Below are 23,082 nucleotides of genomic sequence, written 5' to 3'. Positions count from 1 at the left end.
CCATATGCCAGCACATGGAGCCCTTTTCCTGCTGCCAGGGATGGTGGTGATGAAGTGTTGGAGACCCTCAGGTCCCACATGGTCTCCTGGGGCTCAGCAGGGCTGTCCTGCTGCCAGTTCATGCAGTTTCCTGGGGGATAGCCACGCTGATCCCATGCCATGTTGTGGGGACAGCAGGGACTCCTGTCGTCACAGGTGAACAACGCTAAGAAGCTGATAGCTCAGGATCAATAAAACCTGAGAAGTTATTTAAAACTTCCCAGAAAATCTGTGTATCACACATACATGTACTCCTGTGATGAGCAGCTGAGAACTGGGCTTGTCTAGTTTGGAAGGAGGGAGGCTGAGGGGTGACTTCATTGCAGTCTGCACTCTCCTTCATGTGAGGAGGAGACATGGAGAAGGAAGTGCTGAGCTTTTCTCCCCAGGATCCAGACAGCAGGCATGGGAAAGATTCCGTGCTGCACCGGGGAGGTTTATACAGGACATTTGGGAGCATATTTTGTGGAAACAGGCTTCCTGGAGAGGCAGCCATACCCCAGGCCTGGCAGTGCTTGAAGCATTTGGGCAGTGCCCTCAACAAGGGGCGGTGACACTGTCAGCCTGAGTTGCTCAAATGGCTGTTATGGGTCCCTTTCCACTGAAATATTCCATCCCATTCCCATCCCATTCCATTCCCGTCCATTCCCATCCCATTCCCATCCCCGCCCCGGCCCCTCCGGAGCGGCACGGGCGCCCTGCGGCGCCACCTGCTGGCGGACCCCGTTCACCTCCGCTGGCCCATCCTGGAAACAGCTGGGGAACAGCTGGAAAACAGCTGGAAAACATCCTCAGCGCGCACACAGAGCGATACCGGGCTGGCACCCAGTGTGACATCTCGCTGGGCCTTAAACCAAGGCATCGGGAGTACCAACTCCGCCTGTCCAGCCTGCTGAACTGCAGGGCTGCCTGGTGTGAGCAGAAACTGGGAGGTAACTCCCGACAGAGGTCACAGAGCCCAGAAGTGACAGGGCCCCAGAGAACAACGCAAACCCTGCAGCCAACCACCATGCAAGCAGTAGCTCCATCCAGCTATTCCCTGCCGACTAGAAAGCACAAAGATAAAGGAACAGAGGCTAGATGGCTTCCAGCACTCTGTGCCTCCTACCACGGCTGGTAAGTGGTACCTGGGGCAGTGCAAGCAGAAGCACAAACAGGAGTGTTGCATCCTCAGGCTGTAGCTCTTGAGCGCCTGCTCAGAAACCCCCAAGCTGCACAGCCACGAGCAAAGCAAATAAACTGTTGTGCAAATCAGGGCAGCCGCTACCCAGACATTTTTGAACACTTCCCTGCTAGCTTTTTTAGTGGGCTCAGCTGGGTTTGCTTTAGGTGAAAATGCTGCCATCTGCTACAATTATGTAATTAACCTTCATAGTTCAGACTTAATGATGCTCATTAAGGTTGAGTGTTTTTATTGGCTAACTGCTGCCACCGGTTTTGCATGGAGCTGCAAAGGCAACTCTTAGGAGCCATCATTTGAAGCGCAATTAGCAATATTTGAGTGTTGTACAGAGGCATGGGTGAGGGAAGGCAGAGGACTAGGTGGGAACTTTGTTTTATTCTATGCTAAGGCTGGAATGCAATCAATAGCAGAAGTCTGTTGCTGCTGGGTCACTAATTTTAAATAATCCTCTACAGCAGTGTGGCAGCAGGTTTGGAGTGCATGTGTGGCAGGTCATCACAGGATCCCTTCCATCTGTGCTTGGCTGTATGAATTCCATTTCCTGAGCCCTACTTCTTCCAGCTCCATTCCTAGTATTTCTTCATTTATTCTAGTAAGTAATGAGTGTGTTTTTGCTGCAGGTCTTTAACAAAGAGTCTTAAAAATGTAGCAAATAAAAATTTTAATTAAAGAAAATGCCCAGGATCAAAAACTATTTGGCTTACTTTGCCTGTGCATGTAAGACCCCTAAAATACTAGGCTGTGATGCCATAAAAACGTGTAACTAATGTGCATACCACTTTTAACTACAGCTGTTCTTTGACTTTGTCCAAGAGGAATGTCTGTATTTCCCCCATAATTTCCTGTGGACACTGAAGGTTGGACTCAATACCTCAAATACACAGAGAAATAATCTGCATCACAAGGTGTTACAATCTTCCATAACCCAACAATTTATTTAAACTTACATCACAATGAGAATCTAATAATAAAATACATCAGTTCACACCAGTCTGCATTGCCATTTTTAAAGGGTAAGCATCTTTCTTCACTTTATATTAAAATTTTCTGGAGGTAAAAACTACTGCATTGTACCCACAGTTCTTGAAATCGATTGTAACATTAGGCAGGTTACAAAGGAACTTTCAGAGCTAATTACACTTCAGTTAACCTCACATTTTTGGCACATCTGAAAGCTTTTTTATTTTATTCTTAAAATAATGCTATAGCAAGTCAGAGAATCATGGACATAAAGCATCACTCTCCAGTGGCTGCCTAAAAGCATACAAAAATTGCATAATTTGGTTACAAAATAGATATTTTCTGAGTTCTTTATCCCGACGCTTAACACTGAAGTGCCATGACAGAAAAGGGCCAGGAACAGGGCTGGCCTTGCTGAGTTGTTGCTGGTCCCTTTGCTGCAAGGCTTGGCTTAAGTAAATCCCAGAGTGATGTGTTAACAAGATGTTGATGGCTTTTGCCTTGCCAGGCCTTTGCTTTCAAAGCACCCTGCAGCAGGTGTGAGGCCACCCGTAAATGTCACCCTGTTCCTCACAGCGCTGTTGCTGGAGTGACAGAGTGAGCACAGCCTGGCCAGGTTCACCAGGGGCTGTGTTTCTGCAGGCCTTGGCAGTCCAGTGCCTACAAATCTGGTAGGCTGGGTTTCTTCTGCCTGACACCACAGCAGCTGCTTCTTTAGAAATTCAAATGTTTTTAAGCAGGAATAAAACATTAATGGTAGTCGTGTGCCTGGCACATATTTGTACAAGTGTTTGCAGTTACTCGCATGAATTTTTAAAAGATGTAGGTTGTGGTTTAGGTGATTTTTGTCATACATCACAAACCCCAGCTGCTATGAGCTGCTGCTGGTATATTAAAAATAAAAAGCAGTCCATGGTACTTGCAACCAGGGTTAGTTTTTCCTTGGCTTTTGAGCTGTACTGTATCAATCAGAGTCTGGCACATTAAGTAGTGATTGTTTTATGTTTCACTGATTGCCAGCTCCATGTACTTATATTTATTTTGATGATTTTTTGAGATGCCTGTGAAGTTGGTTATGTCCCTTCTGCTCACATTGTTCTGGTTGTAACAGAGAAATATGAATGAACTGCTGCAGTTAAGGAGAGACTGACATAGCAGAAGAACAATAAGCATGTTACAGCTTTCTGGCTGTATTACAGCTAGATGGTCTCTCTGCTTTAGTGGGAAATAAACATTTCTACTTGTCATGTGCATCCTTCCAAAGCCCAAATCAAAGATGTCCCATTTTCTTGATTAAACTTTCCTACTCATCCTTTGCTGAGTCCTCTGATCTGAAAGCCTTTTGGTGAGACCAGTAAGCGTTCCCAGAAGGACTTTGTGGCTGCTAGGAAGCATCTCTGACTACCTTAGAGAACTTGAAGAAAGGATCATAATACTTACTCCACTAGATAAAGAAAGAAATTTTACCGGTAATAGAACAGTTGTTGATGGGGAGGTTTGAAACTTACAGTAAGAGAAAATTCAAGGTATCCATGGTGCTCTTTGCATGTATGTCCTGACCCTGAAAGGCAGCCCTGACAAAAACCCTTCAAAAATCAAACTCACTCCCAGAGTAGTTTTTCCCTCACATCCACAGTGAGAATTCATGCCTGCACTGATTTCCCATTCCTACTCAGCAGCTGCTCTGAACACAGCTCAGGTGAGTGGGGGTCCTGGGGCAGGCACGAGTGCAGGACACGGAGCAGGCGGAGGAGCTTTGGCGGAGCAGGTCAGGCTGCACTGGGCAGGGCTGGGACACCTCTCCCTGCAGGACAGGTGTCAGCTGAATACCTTCACATGGGTTTAGTGCAACTTCTGCTCGCTTGGAAAGCCGTGGGGAGGCAGGCAGCTGCTCAGAGCCAGCGTGTGGCTGAGCAGCAGCCACGGCCCAGCTCACACCCCTGGCTCAAGTGACAGTGGCAGTAAAAGCTGATACATTGCAGGTGCGTTCTGGCACCTGCGGTATTTTCATGCTCTTTACAACCTTTGCAAGTTAAAGTGTCAAGGTGTGATAAACTATGTAGCAGTGCATTCCTTACATTTCATATACAAAAAAGGGCTCAAAACTGGGAGCAAGAAGGCACAAACTTGGGAAATAACATAGCTGAGGAGTTTACACAAAAGTACTATGTCATTTATTAGGCATCACTTAGCACTTGTTTCACATTTTTGCCCCCAAATTACCCAAAGCAACAAAAATTTTTCCCCTTCCATTCCCTTTGCACCCTTCTTTTGGATAAAGCTGCCTGTGCTCTATAGATACAGTTGCCGCAGAATATAACATGAACACAGATAAATACAACATACACAGCAAAAATGTATTATAGTATTACAATAGTCAAATAATGTAATTAGCCTCAAGCTACGGCAGTGCCTGTGTGCTCCAGGGAACCAGCAAGTGGGGCCACTGTACAGGAGCAAACCAGCGTCGGCAGTGTTGGGAAGAGAAGGGGCTGAGGAGGCTCTTCAGGTGCCTGGATGCAGTCAGTCACGGGGATCTGCTCACCTGGAACTCCCAGCCAGGGCCTTGGAGCTTTCTTCAGCCCGTATCAGTGTGGCAGTGGGTCCTTGGAACACCTTTTCATTGTGCATATACATACAGTCACCCCACATTTCTCCTGTTAGGCTATGTTTTCTTTATATATATAATTTTTTTTAACCTTTTAGCTTTTGAAATTTTTTTTCTTACAACTGTTAAAAAAGTTTCATGGTAAAAATAGCTCACTATATGATACATATACCCAAAGTGGTGCGATACTTTATATAATAAAAGATGAAAATAGTCACTTTCCATAATAAAAATAAGTTCTATTTTTTGCTTATTTTACAATATACTTAATAATTCTTTTCTTCTTCTTCACTCTGCAAGTAAATAGGTCCCGTTTCCATAACGCTTCTGAGTCGGTTAAAGTGGCGAGAGACCGAAGAATGGCTTATAAGCACTTTGAGCAGCCGCACTCCACGTGTCTCTCCAGTTCTTCCGTGAAGGTGGAGCCATCCACGCACTGGAAGAAGTATTTCCTCCTCTTGCTGCGGAGGGGCACGCAGCACTGCCCGCCGCCGCAGCTGCCGCGGCACTCCAGGCGCGGCACTTTGGAGGCCGTGGTGCACGAGGTGTAGCCCTGCTGCTTACGGACCACTTCTCGAATGATGTCTCCTTGGCAGAGGTTCTCTGCTGGGACAACACAGGTGGGAAGGAGTCAAAAAATGCGGTAACTGTTTTGCTGGATGTTGTTATGCGTAGTAAACATCATTGGCGCCATTCCTTGTATGAAATGTGTAATATTGGGTACTTGTTAGATTATGTTCTTTGTATTAGGAGCCCCCCCCCCACCCTCGCAGGCGAGACCTGGTGTATGTTGGAACCTGATTTAATAAGAGGGTGTGGGTCAGCCAGGAGATGGGCCATGTCTGCAGAGATATGGGACCCCAGGTGCTGATCATTGCCTGAATGACCCGGGATAGATATCATGGAAATCCTCGGGCACATACATGTGAATGCAGCGTTCCGTAAATCTCATCAAGGGATTCAACAACTCCGGACACTGAATTGTTCTTCCTCACCACAAAAAAAAGAAAATCTCATTAACCTATGGACTCTGAATGGAAGAAAAGACTGATTGCTGAAATCTTGGCCTCAGGCAGAATTTTCCCTATAAAAACCGCTTGTGCCAGGATGGAGGTGTGTGGGCATAGGGGAAAAACCTCTCCTGAGGCTGACTCCTTGTCACACACCCAGGGTCGATCCCCGGGCTCGGCACTGTGTTGTTTTTTTCTTCTCCTGACCACTAATAAAACTATTTTTATTTTTAATTTGGCTGAATATATTTTCATTTATAACAATGTTATAGATGCATATAATAATATTGGCTTTTTGCAGATATTGAAATGGATTTTATATGTGCGGTGTTAAAGTAACTGTTATCAAGATATAGTTTTTATTTCTGTTGGTAATTAAGCTCAGTGAAATGGCTGATATAAGTGTGCTTGTGTTAAAATTCCTAATGGGATGGGATAACATCCAATGGACACAGGATGAGCACACCTGTACGGATCTGCCAGCCAGCAGCACTCACCCTCTGAAGGCAGTGTGAGCCAAGGCCCAAAAACTGGAGGTGATGAGAATGGACTAAAACCACAACCAAGCAATACACATGCTCTAAAAAGGCAGATCCAAGGAGGAGATATGCCAAATAATTATTGGAACATGTAAACTAGTTTGGGGAAAAGTTTACTATGCATAAGAGTCTATGAATATGCAAAGACTGATGTAACGGAAAAGGTATTTAAGGGGTATCCCTGAAGATAACAGGGTGCTCTTGGCTGAGTGCCAAGATGCACCTGGTTGTAACAACCTTTGCTCTGTCATCTTTGTCTCCTATTGTCCTTTATTAAACTTTCTAAATGTCAACAGGAGATTGAATGTGTTTTTCACACTGGATATTCCCCACACATCAGAGAGCAGCCCTGGGTTCATAATGTGATTCAAGACAAACAGATGGCATGAGACGAACCTTAATCTTTTACTGCTTTGTACCTGCCACCAAAACAGAGCGTGTCTACACAAATGTGTAATATCCGGTGCAAGGCCAGGGCCAAGCAGGCCTGCTGGCTTTGATCAGCAACCTGGAAATATTTTAATGAATACTGAGTCCTGCAACACTTCTGCAAAATAAGAATTAGTTTTACCATGTCTGCTTCTCAGGAGCAAAGGTCAGCCTGCTCTGTGTGACACTAGTGGTCTGGGATACCTGAAAGTGTCTGTGCTGTTCTGCAGTCCCTGTGCAGCAGCCAGCCAGATACATTTTGGTGGTGGGTATGTGTAAAATTTGGAAAGTCTGTGGTTCATACACAGGAAAGGGACAACCTAAATAAAAATAATACAATCCAGTTCCTTCCTTCTGGACAAGAACAAAAGAAAAGGCAGAAAGGATTAAGCTAAAACTCAGTGAGTTTCCAGGGAGCCTTTTCAGGTCAGGGCAGAAGAGTTGGGCCTCTGCCCTCGTAGGAAAGTCCAGCATGATCGGTGGGAATCCCTGGAAACCTGCCCAAGCTGAAGGAGGAAAATCTTTCATGCCACTTCGGATGAGTGGTTCCTCCTTGTAAGACCTCCCTCCTAGCAGTGCAAATAACTCATCCCTGCTTGCTGAGGGTAAACCTCACAACAACCTCTTCTTTAAACCTCCCACCCAAATCCTGGGAGTAGCAAACCTTGAGGATTCAGGAGACAGAGAATAAAACTCTTTGCTCCATGTCCCTGTCTCTCTATGTGATAGCAGCTACTGTTACATGGTTTTGTTCTCCCTGTATTGCTCTGCAGAGGCTGGCTTAGCTTTATCTTCTATTTGCCATGTCTCCCCAAGTCCAAGTGGCAGGGTGTGGTACTCACATTCTCTGAACAGAGAGACATGATTCTCCCTCCCAGGATTTTTCCTGGGAAGCTGTGAGATGCAATGAGAAAGCTCAGAGAAAGAAGGAAACAATTCTTATCACTATTTGTTGCTCCTGTTTGGCACACGTGGAATGTCTTATGAAGATTGTTTACCAAGGGGTGATTTGTTAATTGGACACAGTTGATAGTTGCTTGGATTGATTGGCCAGTTGGGTCAAAGTTGGGTTATATTACTATACTATACTAGAACTATATCATACTAAAAAGATACTAAAGAAAAACCCGTGACTGTCTCCAGTCAGTCACGGGTTTTTCTTTAGTATCCTTTTAGTATGAAATAGTTCTAGTATAATATAGTAATATATTTTAGCTTAATAAAAGCAATTTATTCAGCCTTCTGCAACATGGAGTCAGAGTGTGTTACTCCCCCTTCAAGGGTCACTGCTTGATAGCAGGTAAGAGAGGAGTAAAGCAGGTGTAAATTAGGTGTAAAGCAGGAATGCTTCACACAGCTCCCGGGGGCCAAGCCTACCTTTGTCACAGAGCTCTCCGCTGTAGCCAGGGTCACATTCACAGTAGGGCTCCCCATGCTCCGAGACCTTGCACTGCCCGTGGCTGCATTTCAAAGTCCTGCAGGGGTTTGAGGAATTGTTCTTCTTGTCACAGTACACGCCCGTGTAGCCCTCCATGCACTTACAGGTGTAAGCAGCACCTGCCGCCGTGCACTTACCATGCAGACACCTGGAGAAACAGAAGCATTTAGAGCTGGTCTTTGCTAGATGGGAAAGTTCCTTTTCCCAGAAATGTTTGATTTTGGCATTTCTGTCCATTGAATTCCAGGATGCTAATCCAAAACCAGCAGCTCAGTGTCAAACACTCTGGAGAAAACTGTGTGAGTTTTCAGTGAATACTGGAATAACGTTCAGAGAATACATTTAGAATTTGTGAACCTAAGTAGAAAACATTAGGCTCTTCTGTGAGCACAGACCAGGGCTTGGCACCTGCACGAGTCAGCTCACATTTACAGCATCAGCACATGGAACTAAGTGCCAACAAGCAAGTTGGGTGCCCAGGCTTCCTGAGCAGAGTTACTGTACAAATAGTATCAGGTGATGAAAACCACTGTGATAAACGAAGGTGTTGGTGGCAAAGCTATGCACAGATTTATCAGCGGGCAGCTGTAGTTGAGGGTTCCCTGGTCCTGGGGTTTGCAGTGAGCTTTGCCATTTCCAAGGAACACCACAGGGTGGGGTGGTGATCCTGAGCAAGTTCTCTGACACTTTCCCCACTTCTGGGGACTTGATATGGGCTGAGAACAGCAAGGAAAGCAACTCTCTCCAGCCAAGGAAAAATGGCTCAGGGCTTATAAACCTTTGGCATAACATAACTTGACATAAGCCCATCTCTCTCTTATTTCTATTTTCTTTCTAGTACTTCAAAATTATTCCCTGTTTATGTTGAATTTTTGTACAGTTAATTTTTAAGCTTTGAACTAAAGTGCACAGATTACAAGAACAGTTTCAGTCAGCTCCAGACATGCAAAATACTCTAATGAAGGGAGTCACAGTCTGTATAGAGCAGTATTTTCTTCCCTGTGAACCAGAGGTTTACCTGATCGTTACAGGTGCATTTCCCTGGTGAGATTAACCTGTGAGTGTTGAGCAGACACCTGCCAGCAGGGCTCCACACTCCCCTGGACACAGGGGCAGGGCTTTAGGGAGCCAGCTCAGAAAGGCTGAAGTGATTCAGGAAAGGTGGGACAGTGTGTGAGCATTAAAAATACACACAGCTTTTTCTTAGCAAGGGACCATGTTCATGATTGCCTCACCCTCCCTGGACTATGAGAGAAACAATCCCTCATCATGTAAACATCTGGAACTGCCTTATTTTTATCTGTCCAACCACAACAGCTTTGTGTTGACATTGGAAATTCAAGGAAACATTTGGGTCTTCATACCTTTGGTTTGTAAACTGTCAGGTGCTTTTCAACACCTCCAGACTTAAGTACTTTGCAGAATTAGAACCAGAAGCAAGTTTAAAATGGTACCTTTGCCAGGTTAAATTTCTGAGAGTGATTATTCAATGCATCAATTTACCTGTCAAAAATACGTGCTCGTGAAAAGCGCCTTCCAAGACAGCAACTGAAGGACTTCTAAAACAAAAGTACTTCCATCTGCTTATGAAACAACACTGAAATATGCAGCCTGCTGCTCTGCACGAGACTGTTTCCTGTGTATTGGCCATAAGAAAGCTATTCATCCCATGTTTCTGATGGAGATGTGGTTATTGAGCCTTTGAACTGTAAATACTTTATACTCATGCTCCCTTCACATGCAACACCATGCTATCCTTTTAACTTGCACTTTAAAGGGCTGTTTCAAAGTGTAATATTTAAGTCAGCTATTTAGGAAATTTAAAACTGCTCACACTGGAGTTCATAATGGTCTTCAGGGACTAAGTTTGAAGACTAGGCTCAGTGCTGCAGGGAGAAAACCCCTAAGATGTGTACTTCCCCCTCACAGGCAGCCCTGCTCTGGATCCGTGCAGGCTCTCACCTCCTGGGGTTAAGCCATGCCCATTAACAGGAGGTTTTGTATTTTAATGTGTAGAGTCACAGCTGAAGGTATGACCTGCAGCATTAACACCTGAGCTCCTGCAGGACCACAAGCTCCTTTGGCGAGTCAGCAACATCTGAACAAGAAGTGGAAATTTAAATCTGTCACAGATGCAAACTCACAACTGTCAATAGCCTCATGTGGGGAGCCAGCACCTCCAAAACCAGTTAGATGTGGTTTTGCAAGATGAAATGTGAAATATGCATTAGCTGTAAAGCTTTTGCTCTCCCCTCAGAATTTGTTTGAGCTTACTTGTGGTTAAGACATGGATCTCCAATTTCCTGGTCACACAGAGGGCCCATCCAGCCTGGGTGACATTCACAAATCACACTCGTTTTCTCCAGGGATCGGCAGATCCCGTGCTTGCAGATGTTACAGGATTTGCAGCCAGGAAGGACTCCCAGTGACTGCTGGGGTAAATCCTTGAAATCCTGCAGCTCGTTGTTGATTCTGACGTCGTGAATGCAGCCATGAAAACCATTTGGTGTCTTATCTGCACCCTGGCGCAGGGATGATAATCCAGTAGAGGTTGGGATCCCTTCAGATAAAAGGAAAAGGGGAAGGTTTTCACTGACACTTACAATGGTAATATGTAAATTATAATTGCTAAAGCTTTTTTAGTCACAGTCCTTTAAAATATTTGAATAATTAATTTGCATAGGACCTTTAAAAGGTAGCACAATCTCACTGTCCTCATTCTGGAAATGGAAAGAAAAAAAAATAAACTCACTTGCCCAATCTTCTGTAAGACGTACATCACCCAAAAGAAAAAAGAAAAAGGAAAACCAAACTATATCTTTTGTGTGGTGGCTACGTGTTCATATCCTTAGATAACATTCCTTCTCTCTACAGTTTAATAGCAATTATTCTTCTGAAAGCTTTGAGAATGCCTTCATTTGTCAGCAGGTAGCATCCACCTCTGGGATGCAACAAGACAGTTTGGCTTTCCTGGGTCACAGTGTTAAGAGAGGGAGTGCTAAGAGTGCATCCCATGGAAAGTAGTGCAGGAGAGCTCTAAAGACAGGGAACAGCACTTCAAGGGCCAGGCCAAGGCTTTGTGCCAAGCACCTCCCATCTTGTTCAAGTGGTTGGAAGGCTTCACACGGTTGCATGGCCAGCAGGTTCTTTTGGATGTTGTTTTATGCCTTCCCCACTGGTGCCAGCTTGGATGTACAGCTGCATTAGCACAGGCAAGTGCTTCCATTTGCAGCCATGGGAGGCCTCTGAACTTGCTGTCTCTAAGTAATGCCACTGTCAAAGGTAGTCCTGAAGCAAATCCAGCCCCTGTTTAACTGTGTGTTGGAAGGAAAGTTGCTAGAACAGGTGATGTGGTTGTGAGATGGACAAAACTGTGAGCACCTGAAGGTTCAGGTCTGTGTCACCCTTAGGAACAATTGCTCTGGGGTAATTTAGGGAACTATTTTAACTAAACCACCTGCAGAGGAAGGGCAGCTGGCTTCCATGGGAGGTGGCTGCACATGAAGAACAGGGAGGGTTTAGAAAGAAGCAAGAAGAATTTTAAGAGGCAACAGCAAAAGTCTTTACTGAGGCTGTGGATCTTGGTATCCAACAGTCTTTCATTCCAGACCTCAGGTTTTTCCTGAGAATTTTTAGGTACCTTTGGAGAATTAGTATCGATCCATGATGCTCATCCATTAACAAAACTTTTCCATGGGATTAGTTCCCAATTTCCCTGTGTATAAATTGCTGCAGGATTGGTATCTTTTGTGCTGTGCTAAAGGGAGAAATTGTGATGGCCTCTGCACCAGCGGATTATCTTTGATGCACAATGCTCTTTAATAGCCTGTGACATTCTTAATAGGAGCCAATTATAAAAGTTCAGCTCTATACAAAGCAAGATTAGCCAGTTTTCTGTTTCACAAGGGCAATGTTCAGGGTTATTTTAGAAAAGTGTTATTAAAGAAAATTATTTAGAATAGCCTTGACCAGCAGCAACTGAATTTGCTAAGAGGTTCTACTATTGGCTCCAATGATCTCATTAGAAAAGGCTCAAAGACTTTCTATTACCATTCTGCTGACTTTTGTATTTGAAATAGGCCAACTAAAAATTCAAGAACTCTGTGTCACTGAGAGAGAGATTTCAACATTCAGTCCGGAATAGAACTAGAGGGGTTCTGGCAAAAACAATCCACTGGGCAGAGACCAGCCTTTGTTCTGTCTCTTGTAACCAGACACCTAATCAGTGGTATAGTCATTACTCTGGGCATTGTTCCCCATCCCATTTGGTCTCCTCTTCCCTCCAGATTCAGTACTTGATGAGAAAAAATGTCTTAACTGAGGTTTGGTCAATTCTAATATCTGTCTAAAACTGTGGCTTCAGTTTCCAATAAGATTATTAACCAAGGTGATCTTAGCTTGTGTTTTAATATGTTTTTTAATCACACACCTTTTTTCCCCACAATTTTTAGACCTCTTGAAACTTCCAGCAGAAATACTGCTCAGTTATGGCATATTTAAACTTACTGACTATTGATTTGCTTTTTTGCCATGACAATTTGTGATACTCCCACTGATACTTCCACGTCAGCCATCACACCTTGGTGCCAGCCAGTTCTGGGAGCTGCTGAAATGCAAAGCAGGCTGTTCTTGTGGTGGCTGTGTGAGAGCCCTCTCCATAGGATGGAAGATGATTTGCTTCTGAGAAAACATGCTAAAAAATTCTAGAGCAACTCACAGTACCTCCAATGTAGAGGGGTGTGTTGAGGCTGACAGAAGACTGCTTCTGGAGCTTTCCCAGACTCTTGGGAGTCCCCTTGTCCACCACCAGGTTCAGAGTTTGATTCAGCATCACAAGTTCCACACTATGAAACTGCCCATCATTTACTGTTTCCACACTAAAAAGTAAGAGGAAAAAAAAAAAAAGAATTAGAAGATGAACAAGGAACAGCCTCTCCTTCTGTGACACCCTGTGTCCCTGTGGTACACCTTGCACAGCTCTGGGGTGCTCTGGAGGTTGCAGTCAGGATGTTCTCAGCATTTCCTCCAGCAGGGAGGTACAGACTGACCCTCAGCTGATCCTGGGCAGGCAGTACTGACACATGTGGAATGCTTCAGAGGGCAGCTAAGCAGGAGAGCAGCCTGTTTTTCCCAGGGCAGACAAGCAAGTGTGTAGCTACACGACACACTGGCTTTGGTGACAGAACTACCAAAAAATCCCACTCTGAGCTCTCAGCCACAGCTTGCTGCCCTCTGTCACACTGCTTGGTGCTCATGCTGCAGGCTAGATCACTGAAATAATTTCTTCTTTATGGGTAGTTTAAACTCAAATTATCTCACAGGGGTCAGGAGATATTGCAGCTTGGGGTGAGACAGCAGAGGCCTCTTGTCCAAGATTGAAGCACTAAGATGTTTCCTATCCCCATCCGAGTAGGAGCTGCCTCTGGGCAGTTTTCCTTATCTCCTGCCAATGTCCCATCAATGTCTTACCACAGGACTCACAGATAACGCTCTCCAGAGCCAGTTCTGTTTAAAAGGTGATTAAGGACACTCCTCCTGACTCAGAATAACATCAGCCCATTGTGAGATGCTCCACCCAGGGGGAGAAGCCAGGCATTCCCACCTGGATAAATCTGGGGATTTCTAGACAGAGAGGCAGCCTTCCCACAGGTTTCTGAGAAGACACAGCAACCACATCTGCCATCCCAAGAGGACTGCAGCCACTCCAATTTGGACTGCTACCAGCACGCTGACCAGAGGGGTGTCAGGTTGTATTCTGACTTTGTCAGTGGTCTATCCTTTTTTATCATTGCATGTATTCTTGTATTTTTTCCCCCTTTTCTCAATAAATTGTATCTCTGACTTGGAGTCTCTCACTGGTTTTGCTTTCAAACCAGAACACCTCTGAAACCAGCATCTCCCCACAGCAAAAATGTCTTGGAATTACATACCAAGGATTAAGGACAGACTGAGGTTCTTAAAGCCAGAGAAGGAATTCAGGAGGTTTTGGCTTGTAAATGACCAGTGTGCTTTGTGCAATATCAGACAATCCTATCTGAACATGAGGAAAAATGACAAATTTCTGCTCCTTTTTGGGAAGCATTAAGGTGTAGATTGAAGCTTGAGGATAAAATAGTAGGAATTGTTGGGTGGGGGGGCAGGGAGCAGGCAGCCATCTGAGCTGACAAGATGGTAAAGTAGTGTGTATTTATTGCTTTGTTTTTAAGGCTGATTTTTCAGATGCAGGAAGCCTGCAGCAACCTCCTAGTCTACACCTCAAGCAATCTTCACCTTCATTTCCTGGTCACTCCCCCAGACATTAAAAGGTGCAGTGATACCAATCCATTTGCATCATGCTGTGGCAAGCACATTCCTCTCTCTTTCAGGATTTTTCATCTAGATGCATGGTGAGAAGAAAGAGAAAACAAATTCTATTTCTGCTCCTTGCTTTTCCTATGTGGAATGTGTTTGGAGAATTGTTTACCTGGGGTGAGTGCTTGGTTGGATTCTGGTGAGGATTGTTTGAGCCTGATGGCCAATCCAAAACACCTGGGGCTGGATTCACATGAGGAGCATCACAAGTTGTGAGTTAGGGTAGTTCGAAAAAGCAGGTATGTAGTTTCAGTATCTCCTTTAAATAGTACATTAGCATATTACAGCATATTTATAGTAAATCATTCAGCCTTCTGGAGTCAGACATCATCATTTCTTCCCACTGGGTTCACCTGCATTTACAATATCACGCTATCATTTTTTTTATTTTCAGGGCAGCTTCAGCTCTCAAACCTTAATGCTGCATGGTGAAAATCCCTAAAACAACCCAAGGGTTTTATGCACTGCTGCAAGCAGAGAGGGGCAAGGGTGGGATTACCTGCTCTTGAGCAAAGAGGGTTTCAAACCAGGGTGGTAGTTACAGATCTCATGGGGTTTTCCCACTGCTGTAGGTGTAATTAAAAAGCACAGTATCTGTGCACATAGGAGCACAATAAGAATGTGATAACAGCAGTGGTTGTTTTGGAATCAGCCTGTGGGTTCTGTGAATTGCCCACATGCACAGGGCTGCCTATGAGCAGTCTTTCACAGATTCCTCCCTTCAGGCTGGGGGTGCTGTTATATGTGGATGATGACAGAACACACCAACTCTGGGCATCCTGAGATTCTGCTTGGACAACAGCCTGGATTTGGGATTACTGCACATGTAGTGCACACCACAGCACAGTGTCAAAGTTTGGGTTTCTGCTCATTCCAAAGGCCCATAAGCTCAGCATCCTCTCACACAAAGTTAAAAATTCACAGGTGATTTGTAAATTTGCAAGGTCAATGTCTCTGAGCTATTTACCCATGCTTTCTTCACTGTCAGTGGAAATGAAGAGACACACTCATCTCTAAGGGATAATCACCTTTTAGATGTGACCACCTCTCAACCTAGATGACATGCTGCCCATCTTTAGTGCCCAGTCCTGCAGAACTGCTGTGGAAGGCTATTGCAGCAAGGAAATAGGACCTCGACTTCACAAACAAATTACATGCCTTGGAGATTACTGGAATTCAGTTGTTGCTGGAAGAAGTTTCATTTTTATAGTGTTTTATGGTAGACCTGACATAGCCAATTGTACTTGAGCAATGTCAGGCAGCAAGTCAGCACTGCAGGTGTTTTTGGGAATGTGCTGTTTGAGATGAGCACACTGCTGTTTCAGACTGGAGCTGATGTGCCTCTGCAGTGCTGCTCTCCCCACAGTTTTTTGGGATGAATCACGAACACACAGGCCTTCAAAAGTTCATGTAAGGTTACATAGGTCATAAGGTAACGGACAGCAGTGTATGAGCACCTTTATGGTGTGGTTTTACATAAATAAGTGAGATAGTTCTCCTCCCAGGAAAGCTCTGCTGGCTTAATCACTCATTCCTGACCTGCAGGGAAGCACTGGGCTGTGGCTGCTGCCCATGTGCAAGATGCTGAGAGAGCCCTGGGGAGAACTCAAGAACCTGGAGCTGATGGTACAGTTCAAAGTGTTTTAAAGTCAAAACATAAAGAAAGGCTTGACACTGAGCACAAATGCAGATCCAGCTGGTCCAGCAGCACCCTGGATCAGAGCAGTTGTGCCAGGGCCCTGGCAAGGGCAGTGGGTTGTGTGGGCCAAGATGAGAGGCAGAGGATGTGTGCTGGACCCCCTGTCCCCACTGTACCCCAGTGCATGGCAGCAGGGCCACACCTCGAGCACAGCACTTTGTGCATTGGCAGCTCCAGTAAGTTTGGAAACAGCTGGTCTGAACTTTGTGTTTGGATACTCAGGAATTCTGCTAAGTGTCTGCTGCCTTACGAGGAGCAGCTGTGCTGCAGCAAGGCCGACTGGGTGATCCCTCTGTGCTCCCTGCTTATCTCAGTGCTCTCTGCAACGCCTGATTCCCAGGGGGGAAGCACTTGGACTTCAGCTGGAAGGTGCGAGATAAATGCAAATGCACATATGTAATTGTTAGTCTGTGCAGAAATGGCAATGGAAGAGAGAAGTGGAGCCAAACCCCAAGGGCTGTGAGAGCTGAGCACTGTGGAGGTGGGATGGATGGCTGTAGGATAGGGAGCCCTTCCCCAGCAGGGTCAATAGATGAAGCTAACACACAAACCACATGGTTAGCTGCAGAAGGCCAAGCTATGGCCATTTGTCAGAGGACAACACTATCACATCTGGCAGGACTGACTCTTCCCAGGGCCAGGATTTCACAGGCATTCATCACCTACTCTCCACAGGGTGTGCTTTTTCCAGATTATGCCTTGACTAGCAGGCAAACAAAAATCTGTGAGTCCTGGGAATGGAAGCAGCCACCCCACATAGTGCTTATGCCTTTCAGCATACCCAGTGCTGTATTTTTGTTGAAAAGGGAGTGAGAGGTCCCAGTCTGCAGGAATGCATGGATAAGTATTACTCCATTCAGATTCTTTCACTTTTAAACCCGGAATTAAAATAATCTTTGCCTGAACTTTGAGAAACAAAGTAACTCACAGCCATCACCCAACACTGCAGTTTTGTAAAGCAGATAAAGTTAGAACAGGCAAAGCACTCGTTTGCTGTTTGAGAAGACACAGAGATATGATAGAAAAGCTGAATGCAGACAGGCAGGATGACAGGAAATCCCCAGCCAGCAGATACTTGTCTGAGAGCACGCACTTACTGCTGCTGCTGATGGAAAGGCACTCAGACGCCTTAGGATTCTGAGTAGGAGACAACAGTGGGGGAGAGACCAGTGGCGAGAGAAAAGCTGCACGAAGTCTCCTCGGAGCCTGCTCTGCAGCCGGGCCTTTAGGAGCCGCGGCAGCCGCCGGAGACAGCGGCTTGGCCGGGGATGAAGCGCGGCGGCCGCGGCGCTGAGCAGCGCACGCTGCTGCGCTGCGCTCCGCTCTCCCCGGGGCCCTGCCCGACTCCAGAGGGTCCTGTGACACCTGAACTGAATTCCCACCAAGTGCTCCTGCAGGGCTCTTCCTTCTGGAACCGCCCGCGGCATGGAGATGCCCGCCTCCAGTCGGGATTTATGGGGCTCCTCCGGCCACCCCGCACCCAGCTGCGCGCTCTGAGCGTGGCGGGCTGCAGGTGTGAGAGCGGGGAGCGCGGGGTGATAGAGAGCCGGGAGTGCGGGATACGGGCCGGGAATGCGGGGTGTGGGGCAGGAATTCAGGGTGAGAGCGGGAATGCGGGACGAGAGCCGGGAATGGGGCCGGGAGCGCGGTGCAGCGACGCCGACGGGCAGCAGAGGGCGCCGTGGCACCGTGAGCCGAGCGCGGACAGCCCCAGCCCCGGCCCCGCTCCCGCTCCCGGCCCCGCTCTGTGCTCCGCTCCCGGCCCCGCTCCCGCTCTGTGCTCCGCTCCCGCTCCCGGCCCCGCTCCCGGCTCCGCTCTGTGCTCCGCTCCCGCTCCCGGCCCCGCTCCCGGCTCCGCTCTGTGCTCCGCTCCCGCTCCCGGCCCCGCTCCCTGCTCCGCTCCCTCTCCCTGCTCCGCTCCCACTCCCATCCACGCTCCCTGCTCCGCTCCCGCTCTCTACTCTGCTCCCGCTCCCAGCGCCGCTCTCTGCTCCGCTCCCTCTCCCTGCTCCGCTCCTAGCCCCGCTCCCTGCCCGGCTCCCTGCTCTGCTCCCTCTCCCTGCTCTGCTCCGCTCCCAGCCCCGCTTCCACTGCCCCGCATCCCGGTGAAACCGAATCAACCGGTGCGAGCACAACGAGGGACACCCGAAAGGTGCGTCAGGAAGAGCCCAAGGGCCGCAACAGCCGCACCAGCTGCCTTTCCCCAGGTGCTAACAAACCATGTTAGCTCCTGAGATCTTTCCTTTCCAAGCCGTTCATACATTCAGGGAATTTTAGCTGACTTCCACCACAGTATTTTGTGCCACCGCCATTGGATATGGTATGGTTTCATACAAATCCTTGTTGGAAAAAAGGGAGGAATTATGATTAAAGCCTAAACACTTAGGTGTAAGCAAGGATTTCCAGGAATTAAATACTTAAATTAACAATTAAACTTTTGCTGAAAAGTAAGCAGCAAAAGGAATCGAAAGTTTCCCATTACACAAAATGATTCCTCAGGAGCCAGGCAGTGGCTCGGGGTTGTGGCTGGCAGCTGGTGAGGATCCACCTAGTCAGGCATTCCCCCCACTGTGCTCAGTCTCTGCAGCATCCCTCCACTCTCTTCTCCATCACTCATCTTTTCACAGCCCACTTGACATGCCTTGCACGGTCCAGCACATTGCTCTCACTGAGGTTACCCTCACAGAGCTGGACATGGCATCTGATCAAATCTGGCCAAAAAAAAGAGGAAAATGCTGGGATGTGAGGAGAGCTCAGCTTCCAAAGCCCTGGGTCCAGCACCTTCTGTTCCCTTGGAGCTGCCCTCACAGGGAAGGGAGGCCACTAGAGAGGGCTCGATGGTATATTAAGATTTCCTGTAGGAGGGAGCTGCCAGAGCAGCTCCAGCAAGGTGAGCCAGTGGAGCCAGTGCACAGGGCACTGCACACAGTGCACATGGCCTCACTGGGACTCAGACTCCAGAACGTGAAAAGCGAAGGGAAAGGGATGTGTATTAAACATAAAACCTCAGGGATTAAAGGAAGGAACTGATTTCCACTCTCATTTTTCATCTATTTCTCTTCTCCCTCCTATATATTTTTTCCCCCTGTACTCCAGCCCCAAGCACACACAGATGTTTCAAACACTGACTCCCCTTGCTCTAACACCCATGAGAGCTGAGCCACTATAAATATGCCAGTGAACAGAAATGCATTAAAGGATTAAAGCATTCAGTTGGAACTATTAAAATCTGGACTTTGGGGTCAGATTTTTTTCACTGTCTAGTAATACACCTTTATTGTAGACAGCAGAGAACAGCAGGGCAGAGGAGTCAAAACCAAAAATAGCTTTACATATCACGGCAAACCATGTCACTGAGGAGATATATAACCATCAATTATGCAAATGAGAACATTAATTCATTAGCTACAGTCTCCAGATTTTCCTGACCTCTGTCTTAATGGGGACATGCCTCACTTGACACACAAAACAAAGGAAACACAAAGATGGCAAGAGATGGGTGAAGGCCATGGGGAGCACTGAACTTAGATAATCTTTGAGAACATTTAAAGCAGAAGGGAATAAACAAAAATACATATCCAAAAGATCTTAAGGAGCTTACAGCACCAGAAAAGAGGTACCAAAATCAAAAACTCAAGGTGAGAGCTGCAGGGAACTGCGCTGAGATGTCAGCAGTTTGGGAGCTGTGAAACTCACACTGTGCCAGGCTGACTGCGGGTATCAGCAGTGATGGGTTTTCACCTTTCCAAGCTACACTTACCTCCTACCCTTAGTTCCAGCTATAATCAGTCCTTGGCCTAAAATAGATTTAAACTTCTCCATGGCAACAAAGGCAAAATCATAATTGGAGTGGTGTTTGTGCTACCTCCACAATAACACATCACTTCAAGCACAATCATCTTCAGGAGCTGAATAAAAACCACATGTTGAGAAAAAAGTATGAAAAATGCTAATGAAACACAGGACTAGGGAAATAAGAGGTGAAAGGAATATTAAAGCACTCAAGTTCACTTTCAGCTTGAAATACACTCTTTTGTTATGTTCAATCCTGTATTACATGACTTGAGTGTTAGGTCTTTTAGGCTGAGAGTACTCGACATTAAGAGTTTTTTCCTTGATACCTCCATTTTAATTTGCTTGGTTTTATACCTTTTATCCTACTTACAACTTTGTAGACCACCCAAATAAACCATCTTTCTCTTCCTGGTGTTTACAGCCCTTGAACACTGGCAACTGATTACTGTATCTCCCTTAATGATCGTTTGGCCAGGCTATGCATATCTAATTTCCAGCCATAATTCAATTCCTGCAGCACCCCTGCCAGCAGTGAAAGTCATTGTGTTACACACCTTCTAAGGGAAAAGCAAGGACCTTTTTTACACCCCTGCAACATGCAATTAACACAACCCTGACCTCTTTCCCTAGATGATTCATAAAAGGCTCAGACACCCAGCCAGGGCAAACATTGCTTGTTTGCAGTGGATTCTCACAGACCTGGGTGAGGTTCCACAGCTCCCTCCAGCCCCACTGCTGGGGTCAGGAGCTGCTGGGAACAGAAATTTCTGGGAGCAGGAGCTGCTGGAAGCAGAAGTTGCTGGGAGCAGAAATTGCCTGGAACATGAGCTGCTGGGAGCAGAAATTGCTGGGAACAGGAGCTGCTGGGAGCAGGAGCTGTTGTCTCCTGCACTCACACCAGCAGAGCTGGATACCTCATTCTGCTTAAAGCAAGTGCCATGGCAGTAAAAACAGCTGGAATGCTCTCCTCAAATCCAAGGCCTCTCCTGAGTGACATCAGTGCTGCTCCCTGCCCACCCTCTCCACCAGGATGCCTTGGCTCCTCGCTGCACATGGTGATGTCACGAGCTACTGTGTCCTGGTGTCCTCACAGTGCCATGCATCAGACAAAATAACAAACCCACAAAATAAGAGTGCAAAAAAAAAAAAAAAAAAATCTGCCAGAGATTCTGCAGTGCTACTGGGTTGGTGTGAAATCTGGTGTCCTTATGAAAATGACACTGCAAAAAGCAGAGGGGAAGGCAGGCCCTGGCACAGCAGCAGGGTGGTGGCAGCCTGAGTGCCACATCCTCCCCAGCATTGTGTGGGTACAGCTGAGTGACACTCACCAGGACAGGCTGAGACACAGCCCCTGGCCCCACCAAATAGAGCAGGGTGCATGGGGTCACCTTCTAGCGAAACAGCTCTGCCATTCAGCTAGTTATCAAATCACAGGTTCTGATGGGAAAATCCACCAGGTTCACAGAGTTGTTACATCAGGCAATACTTCACACCATTTATCCCCTTTTTACCTCTGGAAAATATGCAGGTTTAGCAGCAGGGAGCAGGGCCACTACAGTGTACAATTAACAGGGTGTCCAGTCAGACTGACAGAGAATGATGGGTTTTACCTGAAAATGAAGGCTAAACCCCAAGGAAAAAAAGTCATGTCTATTTAGAAATTGTTTCCACCTCATCTATGTCAACATACCTATAGCTGGATCCTCTCCTTCCACAGAAATGACCGAGCCCATTGTGTTTGACAGCCACCAGAGCAGCTGCCATGCCCACCTTTCCCACCAGCACTGGGGCATGCTGCTGAGCTGTGGGTCCCATTTCCATACTGGCAGGAAGCATGGAAATAACCATGCACAGATCCATCCTGCACAGATCCATCCTGCACAAACCCTTCCTGCACAGAGCCATCCTGCACAGATCCATCCTGCACAAACCCTTCCTGCACCTCCACCATCTCCCTCAGCTCCAGGTCTGCGTGTGCTGCTTCCAACAGAGGCTGCCTCGATTGGATCCAGAGCCAGCTGAGCACTTGGGATAGATGGAATATGAATCTATCACACATGGCACACATCTAAACTTTGTGCTACTCATCATGTTCACAAGAAATTTACAGGCAGGAAAAAATAAACATATTAGCTTGCTACATGTTGTTGTAAGGCAAAAAACCCCTCACAATTCAAGACATGAGCCAGTCATTAGTGCACAGGAAGTTTATAAAGTCATTTTGACTATGATTAGGTTTATTCTATCACTGTCTATTATGAAAACACTACAGCCTTCCTCTGATGCAATCAGTATTAACCAACTTTGGCAGTGTACTACCGAACCAACGACCTATGGTATAGTAGGAAAATGCCTTTAAAACATATTTGCAACCTTTTTCCAGCCTGGCCTCTGCTGACAGGGGATGCCTGAGTGCAGCTTAGACCCACAGCTCCAGATTTGGGCCCCTGAATAAGGTGACCTGGGACTCAGAGAATGTAACTTTTATTTTTGTCATTACCACAGAACAAATGGCTTTAGATGACCATTCCTAACTGCCTGGACCTGGCACACAGACAGGCCAGCACTGGGTCACTTTGTGAAAGGTTTTGCTTTCTTCTGGTGAAAAGCTCACTCTGAAACACCCTATACATGTGTGAGACATGAAATGTGGGTCTGCAGCTTCTGGGCACTTGGACATTGAACTGAAGAGAACAAGCTGGGTTCTCAGAGGGAGAGGAGATGAGAAACTGTCATTCTTGCAAGAGATACTGGACAGATTTACAAAGAAAAAAAATTAATTCAGCTTAACAAGATTTTGCCTGCTAAGTCCCTCAGCAGCCTGAAGGACAAAACTTTACCTAAGCTTCAGCTCAGCTGGAAAAAGTTTCTGTATTTCTTGAAAGCAAATATTTGATTCTGAACCTAAATGTTAAATGATATTTTAAGGTATTGACCTTACATTTTCATTGCCCTACTGCAAAAAAAATCCAGGAAAAACTAGGAAAATGCAATGTTTGTAGCTTGAGAAGAACTTACACACTTGCCATTT

The 23,082-nt window shown here is 46.3% G+C and overlaps 1 protein-coding gene across 2 annotated transcripts in view; it reads right to left on the bottom strand.

The window, feature by feature from the left end:
• Positions 1-2,130: 2,130 nt before the first annotated feature.
• The window catches only part of SLIT3 (slit guidance ligand 3), a 482,119-nt gene continuing 461,167 nt past the window's right edge, over positions 2,131-23,082 (bottom strand). The window contains exons 33-36 of one of the 2 annotated variants that reach the window (XM_031506039.3): positions 12,929-13,083; positions 10,481-10,766; positions 8,146-8,354; positions 2,131-5,393 (exon numbers count right to left, since the gene is read on the bottom strand). In XM_031506039.3, coding sequence (XP_031361899.3) covers positions 5,155-5,393; positions 8,146-8,354; positions 10,481-10,766; positions 12,929-13,083 — 889 coding nt within the window. In that variant the 3' untranslated portion in view covers positions 2,131-5,154. Of the gene's footprint in view, positions 5,397-8,145; positions 8,355-10,480; positions 10,767-12,928; positions 13,084-23,082 lie in introns of both variants that reach the window. The other variant, XM_085591180.1, reaches the window with a different exon arrangement.

This window comes from Lonchura striata, chromosome 13, assembly GCF_050655825.1.
Source record: "Lonchura striata isolate lonStrDom1 chromosome 13, ASM5065582v1, whole genome shotgun sequence".
In the NCBI taxonomy this organism is placed as follows: Eukaryota; Metazoa; Chordata; class Aves; order Passeriformes; family Estrildidae; genus Lonchura; species Lonchura striata.
The sequence above is the reverse complement of the archived record's forward strand: the minus strand, read 5'-3'. Positions and strand labels throughout refer to the sequence as shown.